General features: G+C 38.5%; 1 protein-coding gene across 4 annotated transcripts in view; it reads left to right on the top strand.

The window, feature by feature from the left end:
• Positions 1–17,123, top strand: part of REXO5 (RNA exonuclease 5) — a 37,819-nt gene extending 20,696 nt beyond the window's left edge. For 3 of the 4 annotated variants that reach the window (XM_060648676.3, XM_078440096.2, XM_060648677.3), the window contains 7 exons: positions 8,089–8,193; positions 8,678–8,815; positions 11,674–11,766; positions 12,396–12,612; positions 12,843–13,030; positions 14,004–14,122; positions 16,860–17,123. In XM_060648676.3, coding sequence (XP_060504659.2) covers positions 8,089–8,193; positions 8,678–8,815; positions 11,674–11,766; positions 12,396–12,612; positions 12,843–13,030; positions 14,004–14,122; positions 16,860–16,941 — 942 coding nt within the window. In that variant the 3' untranslated portion in view covers positions 16,942–17,123. The remainder of the gene's footprint in view (positions 1–8,088; positions 8,194–8,677; positions 8,816–11,673; positions 11,767–12,395; positions 12,613–12,842; positions 13,031–14,003; positions 14,123–16,859) is intronic. The other variant, XM_078440098.2, reaches the window with a different exon arrangement.
• Positions 17,124–17,770: the final 647 nt, after the last annotated feature.

Genomic DNA, 17,770 nt, shown 5'->3' with positions numbered 1-17,770 from the left:
ATATTTCCTGAAAACAGAAATATTCTCTTACATAACCATAATAAACTTCAGTAAATTTAATATTAACACAGTACCTTTCTCTATTTTAATCTGTATTTCACTGTTTTTAGCTGACCCAATAATGCCTTTTAGCATTTCTTTTCCCTTCCAGGGCCACATACTGCATTTAGTTGTCCTATCTTTTTAGTTTCCCTTAATCTGAATACATCCCTCAACCTTTCTTTTTTCATGACAGTGGTGGTTTTTAAGTAATACGTGTTGCATACCACCTCACCCAGAATGTTCCTCAATTATGAGTTTGTGTGGTGTTTCCCCATGATTAGACACAGGTTATGCATTCTTTGCCAGACTACTTATAAGTCATGTTTACTTTCCAGGGTATCATATCAGAGGCACATGTTGCCCATCTGTCGTTTCTTTTGTGCTGTTTATTTTGATGACCTTAGCAAGATGTTGTCTGCTATCTCCACTGTAGATTTACTAATTTTGTCCCTTACTTCTAATAAGTAATATGAGGAGATACTTTTTTGAAAAACTGATGATTCTTAACCTGTTGTACAGTGGTTTCCAACTCTAGCATTTCCTTCATACTTACTAGTTGTTACTCAGCATTCCATAAGCAAGAGTCCTCCCTTTACCTTATTTATTTATTTATTTATTCATTCAGTGTGGACTCACAGATTCCAGTTTAGTTCAGGACTCATAGATTCCTGTTTAATTATAAATTATAATTTATGATTTTACTACATTGTTTTGGTTTTCAGACTTCCCAGATTTAGCTAATGGTAGCCCCTTCAAAGTGGCTTCTTTGTCCTTGTGACATGCACCCATAATTTTTTTTTTTTTAGCACTTTTTGTTACAAGATACTTAGTTTCATCATGATATTAGAAACCAAGATCTGGGCATTGGGTATGCATATTGCTACTGGGGTGTCTTTGTTTCTAGACCCTTAAAGCAGACAACAGGAAATAAATGCATATAGATATACATACATGTGTGTGCACACACACACATGTAAATATAAGTGTATATATATATATATATGTATATATATGTATATACATATACACACACACATATATATGTATACACATACACATATTTTAGAAATCATGTGTCTATATGAATACCTTTAATTTCAGCCTTTTCATATAGGGGTGTTCCTTGATTTTCCTCATTCTATATTTTAATCTCCCTTTATCCAGTGTGGGAACATTGGCTCCCAACAACATCAACATTTACTCATTGCTCAAACCTAAACTATGTCCAAAATAGTTGTAGAATTGTTGCACCCAAATCACTGTAGAATTAGTTAAGAATTTGAAGTTCAGTCTCTTCCTTATCCTTCACCCCATTTACAACTGAATATTGGGTGTTCAGTTGGAATATTTTTCATTTATAAGTTACTTGGTTTTTCTCACCTACAGGTTAGCTGTATTTAAAATATAGTTTGGTTCAATTGTTTCATTTTGCTTTCAGTTTTAGGCTTTTTTCCCTCTTGAATCTTTATTGATTTATTTTTGGGATCTGTAGAACATTAATGTGCCTCCCAAGGCAAAACTACCAAAAAGTATATACTCAGAGAAGTAGAATTCCCTTACATATCTCTGTTACCTAATCCTTCCCACTACCTCATGTAAGTAAATAACTTTGTTATTTTCTCATTTATACTTCACTCCCCCCCCCTTTTTTTTGTAAAGAAAAGCAAATATTTCTCTTTATTACACAGAAGTTAACATACTGTATAAGCTCTTTTGCAGTTGGCTCTTTCTTCTTAACAATATATCCTAGAAATCATATCAATTTGTTGAGGATCTTCTTTATTCTTTATTATAGCTACACCATACTCCAGTGTGTTTATGTACCATAGTTTTATTTCTCCTTTTCCAATTCTCATGTCCCTAATTTTTTTTTTCTAAATGCTTTGGCTAATGCAGCCAGAACAGTGTTAGGTGAGGTCATTGATTTGCAACTGTTTAGTTTCCATTTAATAATTAGGTATCTTCCTGAGATCTATTACTGACTTCTTAAATTATCTGTCATCCAAGAATGTACTTTCAATTACTTGAATCCTTTTAAATTTATTGAGAGGTGGAATCTCCCAACTATAACTGTGGATTTGTATGTATACTCTTGGAGTCTCATTAATTTTTGCTTTGTGTATAATGAAGCTTTGCTATTAGACCCATAAACATTATGCATTATGTCTTCCTGATGAATTGGCCCCTTTATCATTACAAATAGGCCTTTATCCCCAGAAGCATTTTCTATTCTGACTTATACTTTGTCTAATATTAATATAGCCCCTCCTGCTTCCTTTTGATTACTGTTGTCATGGTACATATTTTTTATTTTGCATTAGTCTATTTGTATCTTTATATTTAAAGTGGGTTTTTTGGGGTCCCTGGGTGGCTGGTTCAGTATCTGACTCTAGATTTTGGCTCAGATCATGATCCCAGGGTCATGGGATCGAGCCCTGCATCAATCCCAGCTGAGCATGGAGCCAGCTTAAGAACCTCTCTCTCTAAAAAATAAGTAAATAAGTAAATAAATAAGTTAAGAAATCTATGTTTAAAAAAAATAAAACAATAAAGGGGGTTTCTTGTAATAATCAATTAGGCTTTGCTTTTTTGTTCAATCCAGTAATTGTTTCTGTTTAAGTGGTGTAGTAGGGTTATTTGCATTTAATATGACTATTGATATTGTTAGGTTTAAATCTCTTATCTTGCTGTGTTTTCTATTTGTCCCATCTCTTTTTTTTTTTCCTATTTCTTCTTTTTCCTTTGAGTTAATGTGGTATTTTTTATGATCATTTTATCTCTTTTGGCAGTGTATTAACTATGACTCTCTGTTGTGTTATTTTAGTGGTTGCTTTAGGATTTATAGTATATCTTTAACTTGTCACAATTTACCTTAAGTGATCTTCTACTACTCAACATACAAGAACCTTATAATTGTATATTTGCATTTTCCCCTCCTGGCATGATGCTGTTGTTGTCATCATTCATTTTACTTCTACATGTTATTATTTTACTTTAAATAGTTATTTTTATTTATGTTTAATGTTTGTTTATTTTTGAGAGAGAGTACAAGCAAGGAAGGGGCAGAGAGAGAGACACAGAATCTGAAGCAAGCTCTAGGCGCTGACCTGTCAGCACAGAGCCCGATGCAGGGCTCAAACTCAACAAGCCATGAGATCATGACCTGAGCTGAAGTTGGACACTTAACCGACTAAGCCACCCAGGTGCCCCTAAATAGTTATTTTTTAAAGGGATTTTAATTTTTTGAGAAACTCCTATAGTGTTCACTCACCATAGTGGTTGCGGCATTTTACACTCCTGCCAACAGAGTTCATAAGAGTTCCAACTTTTCCACAGCTCTGCCAACACTTTTACTTTTTTTATTAGTAGCCATCCTAATGGGTATGAAGTTATAGCTCATTGTATCTTATAATTAGTGATGTTGAACATTTTTTCTTTTGTCACTTGTATATAATCTTCTAAGAAATGTCTATTGAAGTCCCATTTAAAAAAAATTTTTTTTTAACATTTATTTATTTTTGGGAGATGGAGAAAGATAGAGCATGAGTGGGGGAGTAGCAGAGAGAGAAGGAGACACAGAATCTGAAGCAGGCTCCATGCTCCAAGCTGTCCACACAGGGCCTGATGCGGGGCTCAACCTCACAGACCGCGCAAGATCATGACCTGAGCTGAAGTAGGACACCTAACCAACTGAGCCATCCAGGTGCCCCTTGAAGTCCCAGTTTTTAATTGTTTTTTTTTGTTGTTAACATTTTAGGATTTTTTTTTAATGTTTATTTATATTTGAGAGAGAGAGAGCATGAGCGGTAGAGACAATCTGAAGCAGGCTCCAGGCTGTGAGTTGTCAGCACAGAGCCTGATGTGGGGCTCGAACTCACAAGCTGTAAGATCATGACCTGAGCTGAAGTCGGACGCTCAACCAACTGAACCACCCAGGTGCCCCTACGTGTGCGCGCGCATGTGTGTATGTATGTATATACATATATATGTATACATATACATATATACATATGTACATATACATATATACATATGTGTGTGTATGTGTATACATATATATATATATATATATATATCTCCAATATGTTTACTTCCCCATCAGATACATGATTCGCAAACATTTTCTCATTCCATAGGTTGCCTTTTCACTCTGCTGATTGTGTGTTTTAAGGAACTAAGTAGTCCCATTTGTCTATTTTTGCTTTTGTGGCCTGTGCTTTTGATGTTATACCCAGGAAATCATTGACAAATCCATTATTATGAAACTTTCCTCTATGTTTTCTTCTAGGAGTTTTATAGTTCTGGACCTTACTTTGGGTGTTTAATCCATTTTAAGTTAATTTTTATAGATGGTGTAAGGCAAGGTTCCAACTTCCCTCCTTAGCATATGGATATCCAGTTTTCCCAGTACCATTTTGTTAGACTATATACTTTTGTCAAAGATCATTTGACCATATACTCAAGGTTTTACTTCTGAATTCTATTCTGTTCCATTGTTCTAGATGTCTGTCTTTATGCCAGTGCCATGTCCCTCTTTTCCTCTCTACTGTCTTCCTTTGTTTCCTTTGTGATTTTTTTTTGTAGTGACATATTTTGATATCTTTATCATTTCCTTTTGTGTATATTCTATAAATATTTTGTTTATAGTTATTACAACTACCTAAAACATCTTAAAGCTTAATTTCAGTTGCATACAAAAACTCTACTTTTATAAGCTCCACTCTCCCCATTTTATGTTATCGATGTTATAAATTGCACCTTTATGTAAAAGATGTAGCATAGGGAATATAGCCAATGATATTAGCATTGTACAGTGATAAATGTAGTGAGTGTAGCATAATGTATAGAGATGTTGAATCACTTATGTTGTACACCTGAAATTAATGTAACATTGTATGTCAGCTATATTCAAATTAAAAAATTAAAATAAAAAAACAGGAAGAGTTACCAATAAGAGTTTCAAAATGATTAAGTGAATGCATTTAATAATTAGTCAATCACATCTATATAGATTACATATTCATTAACATAGGAATAGTTATTTTTTTATGTTTTTGTCACTTAAATTTTGAATAAGAATTAAAAGTGAATTGATACACCAAGATTACCTTAAATAGAGGTCACTGTATTTGACCACGTGTTTGCCTTTACTGGAAACTTTGTTTTCATGTGGCGTCTTATTGCTGTCTAACGTTCTTCCATCATGAAGGACTCCCTTTAGCCTTTCCTGCAGATCAGAGCTAGTTGTAATGAATTCTGTCAGCTTTTTTTTTTTTTTTTTCCCTCCATTTTTGAAGCAGAGTCCTGCTGGCTGCAGTATTCTTGATTTTTTTTTTTCTTTAGCACTTTGAATATATCACACCACTCTGCTGGCCTGCAAGATTTCTGCTGAAAAATCCACTGATAAACTTAAGGAAGTTCCCTCCTATGCAAGGAGTTGCTTTTCTCTTGATGTTCTCAAGATTCTGTCTTTGATTTTTACTTTTGACAGTTTGATTGTAATATGTCTTTGTGTGGGTTTCTTTAGATTTATTAGATTTATCCTGGTTGGAGTTCTTTGAGCTTCTTGAATTTCAAGGTCCATTTCTTTTTTTCAGATTTGGGAAGTTTTCAGCCATTGTTACTTCAAATAAGCTCTCTGTCCCTTTCTCTCTTCTTCCAGGACTCCATTGTATGTACATTGGTCTTCTGGATATTGTCCCATCTTAGGATCTGTTTGTTTCTTTTTTTTTTACTCTGACTTGATGATTTCAAATGATCTGTCTTTACATTTGTTAATTCATTCTTCTGCCTAATCAAGACTGATGTTGTACTCCTTTAGTGAATTTTTCAATTCACTTACTGTGTTTTCCAGCTCCAGAATTTCATTCACTTTTTATGGCTGCTCTTTTTTTTTTTTTTTTTTTTAACGTTTATTTATTTTTGAGACAGAGAAAGACAGAGCATGAACGGGGGAGGGGCAGAAAGAGAGGGAGACACAGAATCGGAAGCAGGCTCCAGGCTCTGAGCCATCGGCCCAGAGCCTGACGCGGGGCTCGAACTCACGGAGTGTGAGATCGTGACCTGAGCCGAAGTCGGACGCTTAACCGACTGAGCCACCCAGGCGCCCCTATGGCTGCTGTTTGTTGATATTCTCATACTGTTCATGCATCATTTTGCTCATTTCCATTAGTTGTCTGTGTTGTTCTCTTTTAGTTCATTCTGTGTTTCTTTAGGTTTAGTTTCTAGAATTTTATTTTGTTCATTTGAGCCATTTCCCCCTATTTTTTGTATGCCTTGTGATCTTCTTTGTTGAGATCTAACCATTTGGAAAAGAACCAACTATCTCTGCCATCATATGGCTTGGCATAATGGAGCAGATGACTTTCGGTAAATAGCCTAGTACAGGTTCCAGGACCTCTGAAACCAATTTGAGGATGTGTCTTCTCGGAGCTTACGTGGGTACTTTTAGTTATCTCAGATTCCCTAAGGAGCTTGTCTGTTTCTTCTCAATTCTCATAACCTCTTACCCCCTTTGGCATCTGCCTATGAAACTGTGGCTCTAATGTGCTATGTTGATTGCATTTGCTTTCACTGGCTTCCAAACAAGGCTGCCAGTCCTAGTCCTGTTAGTTCTCTACGTCAGGTGAGACAGAAACTAGTCCCTCAGCGACCCTAGACTAGCCATAAAATTGGATGCAGAGTGCACTCTTATTTCCATCCAGTGGGAGGATCTCCAGTGGATCCTTCCTAGGATGGGGAGGAACATAGGTAGGCACATAAAACTGCATATTTTCCTTTCCCTTTTGCTGAAACCCCTGGGGTTTTTTGTTGGTCTTGGTGCTGTTGCTTCTCAACTGGTTTCTAGAGTTCTTGCAAAGGTATTCTGGTCTCTTTGTTATTGTTAACTTGGTGTCTTTGTGGAAGAATGAGGGCCTGAAGCTTCCTACTTTATGACCTTACTGACATCACTCCTTTTCAGGAATTTCTAAACAATGCTGCCAGTACCATCAGTGCTTTGAGTCAAGTGAGACAGAAACTAGTCCCTGAGGCAGCCTCAAGACAAGCCAGAATGTTGAATCTCCCAGTGTGGGGAGGTTTCCTCTGAGTTGTACTGTGCTAGGTTGGATGGGGGGAGGGGTATGAATGAGCATGCAAAACACCACAAATTTTCTTACTCCTTTCCATAGAATCCTTTCTTGATTTTATGTTGGTCTAAATGCTGTGGCTTCTCAACTGGTTTCTCACAGAATACACAAAAGTATTCTGGCCTATATTGCTAACTTGGTGTTTGTGGGAGAGTAAGGGCCTGAAGCTTCCTTGTATTGCACTTTGCTGATGCCACACTCTCTTTTTTTTTTTTTTTTTTTTAAGTGCTTATTTTGAGGATGATACTGTGCTGGAAAGAATAAGGAGTTTATAATACTCTTGGGAGAGGGTGGCATTAGTCTTATTATCTTTCTGCCAGGATCCTTAATTTCCTCCCTTATTTCCTTCTTTCCCTTCACTGCAGTGTCTCTAAGGAGGTATTACCTCTTCTCTATAGATCTTATCTTCCCCAAAAGCATTTCTCTGAGGCTGCCAAGCTTCTTCCCTTTAGTCAAGTGTTGTGAAATATCAAATTCGTGACATGTGTTCATTATTTTGGCTTTCAGTTGTGCTTTTTCTTTTTGGGGGTGATTTTGTTTGTACTTCATCTAAGTCTTCCATGCCTCTTGACTTCTTTCCAGTCTTTTAAGCCTCCTCTCCTTGCTGTCTTTACTCACAGGCTTTAACAGTATGAAATGGTGGGAGCTCTGTTGGAATTTAACTTATTTCTTAGAGATAATTTGGTTATAGTAGTCTCTTTTTCTTAGTAATCCTAAAGGCATGAATCCTGTGTGATGTTAATCATTCTCTTTACTGTTTTCTAGAAAGTTGTATGGTGTCACCATTTTCTTCTAGACCTTAAAGTCAGCCCCATATTGCTTTTTAATATGGGTAAAAAAGGCAACCTTGTTCATATTGTGGCTCACTTCTAGAAGCCACTAGGTTCCTGCCTCATCCAGGCTTTGCTGTTCTCTGCAGGTTCTTGAGCAGGCCAGAGTGGAAATCCCTCGGTTTCCCTTCAGCATCGTCCAGTTCTCTTTTGAACCTTTTTCATACAAACTCACTGAGGAGATGAACAAGAGGGTAAGTAAATGAGTTGTGCTAGATGATTTACTTAATGAGTTATAATCTCTCTGCATAAAGGAAAATAATGCATACTTTATTATGTTTGCTCTATATTTCTCCATTTTCTTTGTATTAATATTTTAGAAAACACATTTTTATAAAAATGGGAGTCAGACTATGTATACTATCATGCAACTTTACTTTTTCATTTAAGTGTATCATGTACATCTTTTCATGTCAGTACACAATCTTTGTTTTTAACGGCTGTATAGTATTCCATTTGTATACCTGTTATTTTCATCATTTGTGCTTTATAAATTTTTGCTATTCCAAATAGTGTGGTCATGAAATCCTTGTATACAAATCTTTGTGCATTTCGCAAGTGTTTGTGTTGAGAAATTTCTTGAATCAGAGTTATCCCATGTTTTGACTCACGATTTTTTTAGATTTGATTTAATTCTCTTACCACATTCACCTCCTTGCTGTATTGTTTTTCTTATAGATGAGGAGCAAGTGGACAGAGATGTCAACTGTTTATGCTGGGCCATTTAGCAAAAATTGCAACCTCAGGGCTGTGAAGAGGCTTTTTAAGAGCTTTGGTCCAGTCCGGTCAATGTCTCTTGTTCTTGAAACCCATCAGGTAATGAAACAGGAAAACTTAGATTTTCACCTTTGGATTAGTGTTGGAAATTCAGATGTCTACTGGGGCCATTCAGGTAACAAATGTTACTGATGTGAGCTTGATTGTCACCAACTGGAGTATGAGTCATGCTCTGTCTGATGAAGCAGTTCTTGACCCACAAGGATGTGTACCTAGTATTGCCAACCCTCTGATTTTTTTGTTTTGTTTTGAGAATCAAGAAATCTACCATCTTCCATGGGGCACCTGGGTGGCTTAGTCGGTTAAGCATGACTTCAGCGCAGGTCACGATCTTGTGGTCCGTGAGTTCAAGCCCCACATCGGGGTCTGTGCTGACAGCTCAGAGCCTGGAGCCTGCTTCAGATTCTGTGTCTCCCTCTGTCTCTACCCCTCTCCCACTCACGTTCTGTGTCTCTCAAAAATAAAACATTAAAAAAAATTTTTTTAATAAAAAAAAATCTATCTTACAAAGTGATCTAAGTACAGAATCCTAGATATTTAAAATGTGCTTTTTCCTAATCTTTTATTAATGTCTTTCCTATACCTAAAAATATAAATAGAAATATCCCCCGGAAAGATGAACCTAAGGGATAAAAAGGATATGTCAAGGGACTGTAATTTCTTGCTAGAAGTCTTGATTTTTGTTTCTTTTTGGTAAAATCTACATAAAATTTGCCTTTTTAGTTGTTTTGAAATGTACAGTTCTGTGTTACTAAGTACAGTAGTACCTCCTTATCCACAGTCCAGAAGTACTTGATCTTCTTCCTGACATATGTATCGTCAGAATATCAGTAGTAACCTAACACTACCTCACAATGCCTGTGGAAGTTATTCACCTCACTTCATCTTAACCAGTAGGCATTTTATTGTCTCACATCATAAGAAGGATAAATACAGTAGAGTATTTTGAGACAGAGACCACATTCACATAACATTATTACAGTATATTGTTATATTTTATTATTATTGTTTTAATGTTTTACTGTGCTTTTGTAAGTTAAACTGTATCACAGATATTTATGTGTAGAAAAAGACATAGTATATACAGGGGTTCAGTACTATTTCTGGTTTTAGGCATCTACTGGGGGTTTTGGAATGCATCTAGAACTTCATCATCACTCTGAACTGAAACTCTGTGCCCATTAAACAAGAATTCCAGGGGCGCCTTGGTGGCTCAGTCGGTTAAGCGGCCGACTTCGGCTCAGGTCATGATCTCACGGTCCGTGAGTTCAAGCCCCGCGTCGGGCTCTGTGCTGACAGCTCGGAGCCTGGAGCCTGTTTCATATTCTGTGTCTCCCTCTCTCTGACCCTCCCCCGTTCATGCTCTGTCTCTCTCTGTCTCAAAAATAAATAAACGTTAAAAAAAAAATTAAAAAAACAAAAACAAAAACAAGAATTCCAGTCCTTCTCCCCCAGACATGGTAACCACTATTGTGCTGTTTTTATGAATTTGACTAGTCTGTTATACATCACATAAGTGTACTCATACAGTACTTGTCCTTTTGTTTCTGGCTTATTTCACTTAGCATGATGTCTTCAAGGTTCATCCATGTAGCATGTTTCAGAATCTCATTCCTTCCAAAGCTAAATAATATTCCATTGTATGGATGTACTACATTTTGTTAATCCATTCATCTGTTGATGGACATCTGGATGGTTTCCTTTTTTTGGCTACTCTGAATAATGTTTCTGTGAACATGGATGTACAAATATCTATTTAAATCTGTTTTTAATTCTTGTGGGTATATACCCAAAATTGACAATTCTATGTATAATTTTTTGAGGAACTGCCATGCTGGTTTCCCTGGTGGCTCCACCATTTTACATTCCGAGTGCCAAGGGTTCCAGTTTCTCCATATTCCAGCTGACACTTATTTTTTCTGTCTCCCTTTTGCATTTCTATCTCTCTTTTATATGTCTTCTTTGGAGAAATATCTATTATCTATTCAAGTCCTTTTGCCCATTTTTAATTGGGTTGATATTTTATTATTGAGTTTTATCAGTTTATGTATTTTAGATATGCTTTTTTTTTTTGAGAGAGAGAGAACAATTGCAAGCAGGGTGGGCAAAGGGACAGAGAGAATCTTAAGCAAGCTCCATGCTCAGTACAGAGGATGCAGGGATCGATCCCATGACCCTGGAATCATGATCTGAGCCCAAATCAAGAGTTGGATGCCAAACTGAGGGAGCTACCCGGGCGCCCCTAGATATGAAGTCTACACTAGATATGTGATTTGCAAATATTTTCTCCCATTCTTAGGGTTGCTTTCTGACATTGTTGATAGTGTCCTTTGATGTACTTCTTAATTCTGATAAAGTCCAATTGTTTTATTTTCTTTTGCCAAATTAGTATCATGAAGCTTTTCTCTGGGAGCACTTTAATCTCCATGATGATGCTATACCTCAATCATTAAGCAGAAAAGCAGTCAATTTGAAGATGCAGCCTATCCAGTGGAAGCACTTAACCTCCCCAAGCTTATATGAAAGGTGCCTGTGTGAAATTAAGCTAACAAGACAAAATTAGTCTCTGTGACTTGCAATGAAGAGTTTAGTGGTTCATAATACATAATATGAAAAGCAAGTTGGGTACTAAAGATTTATTAGTGCTTTGCTGATACCACCCAGGAAGAGAAGGCTTCAATTTTAAATGACTAATAAAGGTTACTTATTGTCTGAGAAATCACTTAACGAACCTTGGTGATTTTACCTAAAGGTGATCTGCGATCACTGTCTAGCCCAGCACAGCAAAGAGAACATTTATTCTGATGGCTCTGGCCAGTAGTTTAGGGCCCTTTCCCAGTCCCTTCTTTAATAGTTTGAGCCTAGAAAGCAAAGATAAAATCTTGTTTTTTCTGCAGCCACATCTGTGTATTCAGTATGAAGTTCTGGAAGCTGCCCAGCTGGCCATAGAATCCTTGGATGGCATTCTGGTAGAAAGTACCTGCATCAAGGTAGGGGTCAGAGAAAGCAAAAAGCAGCACCCTTCAATCAGCCCTGACCTAGCATGACCTGTATTTACAGTACCCTAGTGTATAACACCACCTTGAGAAATGCCCTCAAGAGGCCCAACAAACCCAAGATTTTGTGTTACGGAAAGCCTTCAGCCAAGCCCAGCATTCTTCTAGCAGTGACCGTAAAACATGACAGCTTTTGTTCTTGTCATAATCAGCCTGGCTACAGTGGGATCTTCCTTGTACTCTTTATCACTCCTTAGACCTCAAAAGGTTTATTCTGGATGTTTTTCCATAGCTGCCCTTTCCTTTAACATTTAAAGAGATCAAATGGTGTCTTTAAGTTTCTTATGCAAATCATTTCATTGGGGTAGAAATCAGGGAATTCATTTCCATTGCAGGGTGTTTGGGGGAGGAGGAAAGGGAGGAGAGTAGATTTACACAAAAATATTTTCATTTATGTATTATTTATCTAATACAGAAGTCTCTACCATAGTCCTCTGCAGCATTTATCATTAACCTCTTTATATAGATAAGGAAACTGCAGAATTAAGTTACTTGCTAGTATATAATAGGCCTCGAAGTTGAAGTAGTGACTTGCTACCACTAATAACATCTTCCTTGGTTAGGTGCAGAGGCCTGTGACAGAGCTCACTCTTGACTCTAGTACTCTTGTGAAGGAGCTAGAACAAGATTCTGAGAACCGAGGTACTATATACCTGTCTGGAGTGAACCAAACCTTTAAAGAACACCTACTGCAGCAGTCCAACATTTTCCTTGGCCTGGAAGCTGTGATCTTGCCTAAAGATCTTAAAAGTGGAAAGCAAAAAAAATACTGTTTCCTGAGTAAGTCTAAACTACGCAATGTAATCTTGGGGTAATGAGATTAGGGATGGTGATAATGTGAGGTCAGAAAAGGTAAATGTTCACCAAATAAGCCCTCCTAGGGGACTGGACCAGGTCAGCAGCTGATTCTGCCCTCTCCTGGCCCTGGCAAGCTCCAACCTGGATGGGTACCATGGGGACCAGGCTTTATAAAGGCCCTTAATGACAGAAGGGGGTATTCTTGCTTTCAGAATTCAAAACTTTTGGCAGTGCCCAGAGGGCTCTCAACATTCTCAAAGGCAAGGACTGGAAGCTGAAAGGCAGGCATGCCTTAACCCCCAGGCATCTCCATGCTTGGCTCAGGGGCATACCTCCTGAATCAAGAAGAACCCCAGGGGTTCGTGTCATACCTCCCCCTTCAGAGCAGCAGGCCTTACAGGTGAGTGAGTGAGTGAATCCTGGGGTCAGAGGGGAAGGTAGCGGTCTTGGTTCACTGTCTCTAGGCATTGATTGGCCTTCTGAGGTTTATGGAAGTTAGGAGTCCAGCTCAAGTGACACTTAAAGCCTTTGAGCTTTTTTTTTTTTTCCTTCCCTGGCACTAGTTTTATTTCATTCTCCAGCTTCCTCCAGACCTAAACACATTTTTCTTCAAAATGTCTTACACTTTTGCCTCCTCCATACCTGCTAAAATCAGGCTTTTAATCCTCCAGATGGCTCTCCAAGGGACTTTGAGGGCCTGCTAACATAGGAGGAGGTTAAAGAGCTGGGCACGTCTTTAGTAATTCAAGGCTTTTCTCAAAGTGTAGTTACATATACAAGATGATTTTTAGTGGTCATAGATGGACTTTTTATCCCCCCACTTATATATTAAGATCTTGTTTTTCTAACACTAAAGTATATACGGCAATCACACTGAACCTGTGACTTCTAGATAAATTATTTCAATGAGGTGAGGGAACAAACTGACTCACTGTTAAAGAAAAATATTAGACGGATACACAAGCAGAAGGGTGAAGATAGAAGGTGAATGGCTGAAGTTTGGGGAACTCTATCCTAGTCTAATCTTCCACACTTAAGAAATAGAGGCCAGAGCTGGTGAGTGACTTTCCCAGGTCACAAAGATACTCCATGACAGGAGCCAGACTCCTTAGTCTGGGCCTCTCGTTAGTGATGTGGTTCCCCAAAGTCAGGGCCCTGGAAGACCCACACAGAATACTCCTACTAAACTGACCTGTGGACTAGGGATGCAGGGATGGACAAAGAACCCTTAAGTATGGGCTTTAGCTTCAGATAGAGGATTTCCGTAGAGCCTTTCCTGGGACCCCACAGTTCAAACCCTGAAAAGTTGCAGCCTCTCCACAGGTGAGCATAGGGTACTCTGGCTGAGTGTTAATACATGACTTTTATTGTAGGTTCTGAAGGTGGACCACCCAAAGATAGCAGCCTGGCGCTGGGGCCGGAAGATAGGAAAGCTCTACCACAGCCTGAGCCCGGGCACTCTCTGCCTCATCCTATTGCCAGGAACCAAGAGGTAAGGACTGAAGGGTTGTCCCTTAATGATTCTGGCTCCTGGACTTCAGCCGTTGGCCTTTTGTTGATGTTCTCTTTATCCATTTTACATGTATATGTCCTACAATTACTGTTTTTAGTCCCACAAGGAGATAGCTCATCCCAGTTTAAAGCCAGAGGTCTTAGGGCCTGCAGCCTCTATAGGACAGGAGGCATCTACCTAACCCCACTTGAGTAAAAAGTCAAAAAATTCTAGGGAAAGGCCTAGACCAGATAGGATCTTTCTCACATTTCAGGTGTTCCTGCCTTCTCTACCATCTCCCTCTTTGCCAAAGAGAGCCTGTTTTGCTGATTCTAAGCCTGAGGAATAATGGACCAGAACTCTGGGTCCAGTCCCAGCTCTCCTGATAGGTGGTCAAGCCACTCATGTATCTCCTGACAGGTGGTCAAGCCACTTTCCCACTGTGGGTCTCAATTTCCCTTTGGTAAAATGAGAGATTTGGAGTAGATCAGTGTTTTTCAAACCTTCCAACTATAAAACCTTTTCATTAAAAGAAAAATTGCTGTTAAATCCTAATGCATAAAGATAGGCAGTTCTAGAATGAGTGAGTGGGTAGATGGATGAGCATATATATTGGGGGAGGGGGCAAGGGGGGCTGTAGCTCTTTTGAGCAGTTTGCAAATCACTAGATTGTATTTACTTCTGAAAAATTTCCTTAAAATTTTGACATTCTAGGATTCTTTTCCAGCCCCAAGGTCCCAGATGGCAGAACATGAATGCCTCAGGCATTAAAACATGGGATCAGAAATTAATTTCCTGTCATAAAATTCTTGTAACATGCATCTCAGGGCCACTAGTGAGATGGGCTACCTTTTGGGCAGCTTGAGAGAATTGCTTGAGAGGAACAGAAGCTGCCATTAAGTCTTTACATTTAAAAAAAAAAAAAAAAAATCTTTGATATACTTTAAACAGGCTTTTGTGGAGGTTAACAGCACAAGGTGACCGTAAGTTGCCAAAAAATCTTTTTGGTTAAGAGCAGAGACTCTGAAGAACAGACTGACTTGCCCTGAGATAGTTTGTCAGAGCCAGTATGTGGAGGTGGGGGTAGAGTAAGGGTCTTCTGTTCTAGGTAGAATGCTTAGATTCTCCATTGTGTATGTAAACTAAGCTAAGAATAGGCCAAAGCTTTCTCCTTCCAGAAGTGGCCAGGATATTATTCTACAGTGGATGAGAGCTTGAGGAAGGGATCATTGCGGTCAGGGAGCAAAAAGGCTTAGGTTCTAAGGCAAAAGGTCCTAAGACACATCTAACAAGTCAGGAAAAAACTCTGGAAATAGCAAAAAGCCTACAGTAAGGAAACCTAATGTTACTTCTTTCTTTTAAAAGTTACATGTTAAGGGAGTGCCTGGCTGGCTTAGTCCATTCCGTACAGCATGTGACTCTTGATCTAGGATCAGGAGTTCAACCCCCACACGTGGAGCCTAACTAAAATAAAAAAAAAAAATTTAAAGTTACATCTTGATTTCTATAGCCATGTTGAGCATGCATTTCCTTAAACTATAAGCTTGCTGTGTGACTAAGTTCTCTGGGCCTTGTTTTGGCAACTGTCTCCATGATCCCAATGCCCTGGGAAAGGGTTAAAAGCACAGGAAGAAGGAGTAGCAGAGAATATAGGCTTCCTCATGCATGGAGCCTGACTCAACTCTTAATCCTTGTATTTCCAGTAGATGCTAAAATGAAGATTTTAAATATTGCAATATTTGCCATAATTCATCAAACCCTTAATGTCAGACACTGTGCTAAATGCTTAGCACTGTGCTAAATGTGTTTTCAGTTGAGGTTGTTGAGTGCTCATTTAACAAGTGGAGAAAATGGTTCAGGTTAAGCAATTTGCTGAAGGCCGCACAACTAGCTAATAAGTACAGTTCACGACTTGAACCCTGATGGTCTGACTCCAGAGCCACTCTCCAGCACTCAAAGCTCCAGTCTTCCATGCCCAAAAGGCTAGTGCTTATTAGCATAAGTTCAGACATCAGGTAGTGACAGATTCTGTGTTTGTTTTTGCTCATTTCCACCTGATTTGCCTTGGATAGCTCCTCAGCCCTCCAATCCAATTCTTTGAATATTCACTACAAGGTGGCAGGGAACTAAAATGTTGACTCCTAAATTTCTAAACTGTACCAAGTGTTTTACAATATGCATTATTTTGTCACTCAACTTGTTGAGCGAGTTTTAGGTCTATGAGCCTGGTTCTTTCTGAAAAGTAGACATAACAATTGTACCTGCATCAGTACCTACGTTAGGTACAGCAGCTCTTTTGAGGATTAAATGAGAATGCGTATAAAGTGCTTAAAATAATGCTTGGTACATGGTGAATGATCTGTATGATATATGAGGAAATGATGTATTTTATCAATCATTGTCTAAAGTCCTCACAAAAGCGTTGTGAGATCCTAATTTAAGTATTTAATGGTTTTATAGTTGAAGGCAATAGCCTCAGTTTGAGGTTATTCACCTTTGGTTGAGATGTGCCTCACATCTGTTAAATGGCAGAGCTGAATTGATTCTAGGCCTCTGGGACTGGTCAGTAGTCTTTCTGTTGAATCATTTTCAGTAGGCAGCTTTCCATAAACTGTCTCCCTGCTTGTCCTCTGCCCCATACATATATCCAAAATAACTTACCACCTCTTACCTATGAGTCTGTAACCATTTTTTCAACCCTGTGGATTATAAACCTATCTTCACTCATTTGTTGCAGCACTCATGGATCATTCTCTGGCCTAGGACTGATGGGAATAAAAGATGAAGAGGAAAGCACCACCCCAAAAATATGTTCGTGAGTCTGACCATCATTTTCCATGTGCCATTTATCATCCTTTGTGGACAGTGGCAGAGAATGTGGTCAGGCTGCAGCCTCTCTGTCCAGCAGACAAGCTTTTGTGGAAATGGTGTACTACCTAAGAAGTTTAGTCCTAACGTTTATATGGCATGTACAAATTTTCAATAAATGCCTACAATTCAAGCATTCCTGATCTTAAGATGGGGTGAGGGAAGGAAACCAGTTTGTACTTTACTTTGTGTCAGTGGAAATTGTAGTACATGCTCATCGTAGGTAGCACTCCTATTAAATGGTAATATATAGGTAAGGAAACCAGGAAAAGAGACTTCAGTATGGAGAAAATTCAGCCCTTAATGCAGGTTGTCAAAGTTATACTATCTATGAAGCAAATTTCTCTAAGGCACACTTTTCTCATTGACAGCTGTTAAAAAACTGAAGGGAAAAAGAGACTGAACTGAAAATCTGGCAGACCCTCCCCCCGCAACACAGGAGAGGAAGACTAATTAGCTTTTTACCAACACTGGAAACACCCTTCCAATTCCATTTTTAGGAATGCTTCCTTCCCTTCAGTGAGACTGCAGTGTCACCCTTCACCAATAGGTGGCCCCATCACACCAGATCTTCCCCTTAGAACTGGAAGCTTCGATTTCAGTAAAAGCTACTGCTCTTTTTTATCACCTCCTAAAATATTAACATTCTGTGTTGGAAAGGACATGGGTACAGGCACACACAACTCCAAAACAGAGATACTTAGCTGCCCTCTAGAAAAGATGAACTAATCCAGTATACAGTATGTATCACACCAAAACCCTTATAAATTGTTTCATAGA

This window comes from Panthera onca, chromosome E3, assembly GCF_046562875.1.
Source record: "Panthera onca isolate mPanOnc1 chromosome E3, mPanOnc1 haplotype 2, whole genome shotgun sequence".
Classification (NCBI taxonomy): domain Eukaryota; kingdom Metazoa; phylum Chordata; class Mammalia; order Carnivora; family Felidae; genus Panthera; species Panthera onca.
This window is presented reverse-complemented; position numbering and strand designations above follow the sequence as displayed.